We start from the raw sequence: 7,038 nt of genomic DNA on the forward strand, positions 1-7,038 counted from the left end.
TTTTGCCCATTATTATTATTTTTTCTTTATTTAAAAAAGTGTATTTATGTTAGCTTAGTTGTTAACTAGGCAAGTAATATAAAAACATTGATCGAATTGTAATCGAATCGAAGAAGTGTTTCATGCATCGGCAAAAAAAGCAATGCTGGAAGAGAAAATCGTTTTTTTATCGAAACGTAATGAACTGTCCGATTTACACCCCATCTACCAGTATTTTATACAGTGATCATACCATTTTTGTATAGTGTTTACCAGATACTGTACATAATGTAAACCTTGTATGTCAGATTCATATAGAGGCTCAAGCAGGCAAAGATGGATTTATTGCTGTTGATGACGTAAGATTGACACAGGGGCCATGTAAAGGTAAAACATACTAACCATAGTGTGTATTTGTGTTACTCACAATGCAGTACTGCAGTATTTCTACACATTTTCAGAATGATTGTTGAACTCAATACAGTAAATGATGTTTGAAGGATGTGTACTATTACTGTACTCTGACATACATTCAGATATCACTGTGGAAAGTGGAGTGTTTGCTGGGTGCAATTTTGAGGCAGACACCTGTAAATGGACAGATATTAGTATTGGGCAGTTTGTTTGGACGCGGGACCAGAACGGTACAATAACGGCCAACACTGGCCCCTCGGTGGACCACACTACAGGCACAGAGCATGGTAAAAACATATGAAGAACGTCTACAGTAATCCTTTTTCATAGTTCTAGCATATCATGTAAAAACAGAATGTTACATTGTGAGTCCTCAATGAGAGTATTATGTGCTCTTTATCAATGCCATCATAACACATTTTCATCTACTCCTGTTAGGATGGTATATGGCAGTAGAAGCCAGCCATGGTGACCACAACAGCTTTGCTGCTCTACAAAGTCCTGCCATGAAAGAGGCCAGCAATGAGTGTTTGCTTGAGTTTTACTATCATATGTTTGGGGAGGGTAAGTCTTGAGCTATAGTATTTCTAGGCAAACTACGTCAAATCATTTCTACTACCAGTGTTTCCCCTACATTTAGTTATTTGTAGTGGCTCACCTTTAAATCAAAATTGACCACCACAAATGGGTTTTTGCACTGCTTGTTTTTCACTACACCTCTCTCACATGACACGGTCTGTTCATATACCTATGGCACCAGTCGCTGCACTCCACAGTGACTCTGAAGCCTGGTTTCATGCGTCCACCATTGGTGCACGGCAAACCTGATGCCATGGCAGAGTGGGAGGACGTGCACGTGTACGCATGTACATCAAGGTGCTTTGGTCTGTGGCCGATTTACGTTTTCAGTTGTTTCCAATGGAAGCGGCGCATATTTTAAAACGGCAACACCTGTTTTTCTGCCTTCAAGCACGCAGAGTTGCAAAATAAAAAAAATTCACATTTTGGGTGAAACGCTCAGTTCGTCAATGTCACTTTTTACGCAGTCATCCAATCACAGTGGAGGAGGGGCGGGACAAATACCATAACAACCAACCAGCGCATCATTCAATGACGATGATAAACAAAATGATAAACAAAACAGAAGTGTCACAGCAGCAACCACAAGGCTTAGCTGAAGAAACACTGGCAAGCGCCCTACAGTTGGCATCCACCTGCCGTTTTCAGCTGCATTTAAATGTTTCGGTGTACACGCCCCCTAAGTGCTAGTGCCGGTGTGCACAGCATTTTTTGTAAGTTTGCATGTGGCTTTGCATCTGAAAATGACAAACTTGACCACATATTAGTTTCTATTATCCACCCATCCTCCCTGGCATATGCGCCACCACAAATAAACTAAGTCAGTGGGAAAGACTGCTACTGGAGTTTATAACATACACACATATATACATATGTATATTTTATAAAATATTTAAATATTTACATTAATAATATATGTACATATACCATTATAAATGTAAAATATAGATTTTATGTTTTGTTAGGCATTGGGGAACTGAAAGTGTTTCTGCAAGAGGGCTCGAGGAGAACGCCTTTGTGGTTTATGTCTGGTAACCAGAGAGATGAGTGGCATCGGGCAGAATTAGGTGTGGGTCGCACCCATCAAGTTTTTACTCTGCTTTTTGAGGCTACCAGGACCTACAGTGAGCTTGGGGATATTGCCATAGATGACATTGCTTTCTTGAACTGCAATCTGCCAGGTACAAATGTTACAGTATGTTTCAAGATAAACCAATTTATTTATTTCTCACAAAAAGGAATGAGAATTTTCCAGTTTCAGTGTCCACTCAAAGTCATTCAGCAATTTATTCCTTAATTTTATGAAACCCCACTCACTACAACAAACTACGTATAAAAAGCGCCTGTCAGGTAAACAACCGGTCAATAACTTCACAGTAACAGTTTATTTTAGGCTAAGTCTAATGATTTACTGAAATGTCATGCAATATTTCTTTTTAACGGTTTTAATCATTCAAATTTGGCTGGGTGGTTAACACATTTTTCTGTGGTGTGAAAAACTGAGAACACATTAAATATTGGCTTTACTTGGTATGTAGTGGGCCAAGGGATATGCCTATATTCATATATTTCCCAAATATCTCCGGCTGGGGATTAATAAGTATTGTCTAATCTTATATGTTGTTTTCTCTCATCTTTCAGGGCCGCAGGAATCTTGTAAAGATGAGATGTTCTCATGTTCTAACCGTGTGTGTGTGGAGTCAAACAGAGTGTGTGACTACAGTGATGACTGTGGTGATGGCACGGATGAGAAGCTCTGCGGTATGACTAGGTTTATTTCATCAGCCAAGATAAAACATAACGCTTTAAACTATTTAATGGATGCTGCTGACCAGAGAACTTTAAGTACATTATGCGAACTCTTAAAAACAAGGATCAGTCAGGGTTTTTAAGTTTAAGGTTGGTGCAATAGCACAGTGCTTTCCAATCCTGGTCCTCAAAGCCCCCCTCCCAGAAAGTTTTAGATGTCTCCTTATTTAAAACACCTGATTTAACTCAGCAGCTTGTTAGGGAGACATGTTTACCATTTTTGAAGGAGGCTGATGAGTTAAATTAGGTGTTTCAAATAAGGAGACCTCTAAAACTCTCTGTCAGGGGGGCCTTGAGGGCCAGGATTGGGAAGCACTGCAATAGCATATGGCAAGAATGCACTGTGAACTCTAAAATCTATAGTTACATATTTGTTGTAGAAATATGTCTTGTGTTTTATGTGGCCAGATGTAAAGGGTTATAAGCAACGCTGCAGTTTTGAGCAGGGCATGTGCTTATGGGAAAACAGTGATTTGGGATCTGGCTGGATTTTGCAAAATGGAGAACAGGCCTGGCCTAAGAATGGACCTCCAAGAGACCACACCCGCAACACTGCAGCAGGTACAGTAAGGCCAATTTCATCCCACACACAAAAGCAGTAATCCTGTGAATACAGTCAGGTGAAATAGTATCTTTAACTGCATTAATCTAAAATGTGCTAACAAACACATTTAGAAAGGTTTTTGGGTAAAAACAAGTAAATTAGTGGATGTGGGCAGGGCTTTGTTAGTATGACATCACAATAACAAGATAAACAAAACAGCTTGTCTAATGACTGCTTTGGGTTAAAAAAGGAGGAGTGGGTGGATTTATTTCATTGTGTGGTGGTTGTGTTCGCACACTGCCAACATACATTTATGCCAAGTGGATTTTGCATTATATGGGCCCTTTAATATATCTAAAGGTCATCTGAATGTATTTTAGCAGTAAACCTTATGCTTCATATTTGCCTATGCACATCCTGATTTTGCGGTCAAAAAGTGTAACCCAATCCAAAAAGCAAATCTTAAACAAAGAGAAATACAGTAATATGTTGATAAAAATAAGAAAGTGTATATTCATTTACCCTGCCTAATCCTTACATCAACACTAAACCTAACTCTAAAATCTGATTGGCAGTCAGAAATGTTGCTCTATAACCACAAAACAAGTTGTGTAAAACAAAGGTTTGTAAAATCAGGTTCACCATGTGATGAAAATTTGTTATAGGTCATTTTATTACACCTGCACATAAGCTGAGTGATGTTCAAACAGCAGAAATCATCTCCAGCACTCTGCTACCCAGCTCGGATTGCACCGTGAGTTCTTACACATGAGATGCTCAGCCTCTCTTATATGAACTGATGCCCACAAAAACATTGAAAACTACAATTTTATCATATAAAAGTCGTGCTTTGTTTATGCAGATGAGGTTTTACTACTATTGTCAAGATAACAGCACCTCGGCCAAGCTAAATGTTAGACTAAGGACACTTCGCAATGGAGATGATGACAGTATACTTTGGGAAAATGCGGTGACACAAAGCACCCGCTGGCACAGAGTCGAGGTCACCTTTACCTCCAGGGTTAAGAGTAAGGTTAGACTGACACATATCATATTTTACACCTATAAATCTCTTATTGTAAAATGTAATGAGTGCAAAGTACACTGTGAAGCATAATAAATAAATCAATATTTACAATCTAAAGATGGCTGAGTTATTTTTGACCCATAATGGGCAAAATATTGCACAGTTAAAATTGACACAATGCTGGGTTATTGAACAGTACTCCATGGTTGCGTAACATCAACCCAACATTAGGTCATTTATTACCCAGCATGTGTTCTGTTTAATATTTACCCATTATGGGTCAAAAATAACCCAGCCATTTTTAAAGTGTATTTAATCAGTTTGATTGTCTTGTTTTCCAGTAAAAAATGTTTAATATCTATTATATTTTGAATTGGATATATTTTACCCCACTGGCAAATTACTAAAGATACAAATAAAAGCATTTCCCCCACTATTGAACATCAGCCGATGATATCTTTTGTACAATCTGCACTTTTAGGATTTCATAAAATAATAATTTGAAACAAGGCGTAAAAATCAAAGTCTATCTGTATCGCCGGATGTCGTTGTAAGTAATCCAATATCGATATCTGCACAGAAATATTGTGTCGGTGCATCCCAAATATATACAGTATGCTAAGAGTATGGTGCAAGAAAAAATGATTCTCTGAAAAGTCTTAATATGTTATGAATTTTTGCTTCTTGTTATGAGGATTTTTACTAAAAAACAATACACAATTACAGACCCAAATCACCTTTATTTTCAGATTGTATTCCAGTACGTGGGCAACGGTGAGAATCATTTAGGACAAACAGCAGTGGATGACATTTCCTTCTCTATGACATGTGCTCACGATCCTGACAACACTGAGCTGCCAGACAACTCCGAACCAACCATAACACCTAAAACAACTACACCAGCAACATCAATAACCTCTGCTGCTCCTTCAACTTCACCAACAGTCAACCCTTGTAAGGTAAGAACATGCTTAGATCTAAATCTGTATTTTTGACAGAAACATCGCAAAATACTTTTTGCTAAACTATTGGTATGATTTATCAAATTTAGGAGAATGAGTTTTACTGCTGGCGGTCAGATGGTATAAAATGCATCGCAGCCACTGCCCAATGTAACTATGTGTTAGACTGCCCTCTAGGGGAAGATGAAGAAACGTGCGGTGAGTCATTTATCTTCTTGAAATCTGCTTTGCAATGAATACACTTACACATATGTTTTAATTTTTGGCATCTCTAGGTCCATGTAATTTTGAGAATGGACAGTGCCAGTGGAGTGATGTAAGTGTTGGTCCGAACAGGTGGAACAGGTTAAAGGTCACTAACAACACAGACCCGAAAACTGACCACACCACTGGAACAGGTACTGCTGTGCTACACCAATATATAAACATTTCAACATAAATAATTCATTATTCATTAAAGCTGTAACTCCTTACGTCTCTTCAGGCCACTACATGCAGCCAAATTTCTTGGAGCAGTCTAACAATGAGGCTTTGTACCAAAGCCCATCCCTGCCCATTAGCTCTGCATACTGCCAGCTTCTGTGAGTTCATTCATAATTGTGTTATTACAGATTGGTAAAACAAGACAAACTGAAATGTCAATGGCTTCATACTCCATTACCAATACTTAAAACACAGCCCCAGTGGCGGCAGCTGACTTATTTTTTCAGGGTGCACGATCCGAAGCTCGTCATGTATTTAGCCCGTGTGTGTGGCTCGTCATATCAAAATATGTGTTTGGTGCGCCATGTAAACTAATGTGCATCACACGTCATGTCAAAATGATAAAAGAGATGATAAAAGTCATGTATGATAAAGAGACACTCATGTTTGCCAGATACTCTTAATCTTATGTGTAATCAGAGTTAAGTGTTAAGTTGGTGTCTTGTGAGTATTTTGTGATTGAGAGCGACTCTTTTATCATAAACCCTTTCAATACGTGTGCAGCAGCCATGTATTTTGACATGATGCACATCATGGTTCACATGACGCAAGAACACATATTTGTAACCGCACAGTATATACAGTATACATTATATTCACAAGACATTCAGTGGTACCTAAATAATCATAAAATAAAAATATCTAAAAAATTGAAAAGCCTTTTTATCAGGCTCTTATGTTTAGATTCAGTAATTTCACTTTTATTGCAATGAAAGGTTATTAGGCAGTAATTGAAAAGCCTTATTTTCACAAATGTCTCTCAAGTCATTTAATTGGTATGTAACAATTTTGTCTTTCGCTGCAAAACCCTCTAAGTGCTTTGTCAAAAACCTCAACTTCTAAAAAAAGTAATTTCTTTAGACAAGACATAGTAAACAGTTGCAAAATCACTGAAGATGCAACTAGAAACATTGAAAATAATTAAGGTCAGAATGTAAAAATAAAGAATAACGCAGTGTTTAGCAGATTCTGCCAACAAAGCAGTATTTCGGAATGACCTGATGTCGGGTTTAAGCTGATTTGAACCAAAGGTATTTAATAAACACATACTACATGTCGAGAGCATCTGGTTAATAACATCTTCTAATTTTTATCTGAGGTGTCATTTATCGGCTTTTGCATCTGAGCTCATATCTCAAATTATTATTTTGCATCCCAACTTAGTAGCAAGTAGCCACTGTATATAACTACATCTAATCATTTGCTCTTATTTTGCCTTATTTATTCTGGAAGATGGAAAA

The 7,038-nt window shown here is 37.8% G+C and overlaps 1 protein-coding gene and 1 long non-coding RNA gene across 2 annotated transcripts; both read left to right on the forward strand.

The window, feature by feature from the left end:
- The first annotated feature begins 3,988 nt into the window (after positions 1-3,988).
- Positions 3,989-5,291, forward strand: LOC141282373 (uncharacterized). The gene is made up of 3 exons (XR_012336952.1): positions 3,989-4,079; positions 4,188-4,358; positions 5,102-5,291. It is a non-coding gene; the product is annotated as an uncharacterized lncRNA (long non-coding RNA).
- A 28-nt stretch (positions 5,292-5,319) lies between these two features.
- LOC141282349 (MAM domain-containing protein 2-like) lies at positions 5,320-6,013 on the forward strand. Its single transcript, XM_073815112.1, has 4 exons — positions 5,320-5,337; positions 5,404-5,512; positions 5,590-5,712; positions 5,799-6,013. Exons 1-4 carry the CDS (start codon positions 5,320-5,322, stop codon positions 5,897-5,899), a joined length of 351 nt encoding a protein of 116 aa, XP_073671213.1. The 3' UTR covers positions 5,900-6,013.
- The last annotated feature ends 1,025 nt before the right edge of the window (positions 6,014-7,038 follow it).

Source organism: Paramisgurnus dabryanus, chromosome 6 (genome assembly GCF_030506205.2).
Source record: "Paramisgurnus dabryanus chromosome 6, PD_genome_1.1, whole genome shotgun sequence".
In the NCBI taxonomy this organism is placed as follows: Eukaryota; Metazoa; Chordata; class Actinopteri; order Cypriniformes; family Cobitidae; genus Paramisgurnus; species Paramisgurnus dabryanus.

Bases quoted from the DNA above. Each gene is read 5' to 3' on its own strand.
- LOC141282349 (XM_073815112.1), top strand. The intron at 5,513-5,589 runs GTGAGTCATTTA...TGGCATCTCTAG, and splicing joins GGAAGATGAAGAAACGTGCG to GTCCATGTAATTTTGAGAAT. The intron at 5,713-5,798 runs GTACTGCTGTGC...ACGTCTCTTCAG, and splicing joins TGACCACACCACTGGAACAG to GCCACTACATGCAGCCAAAT.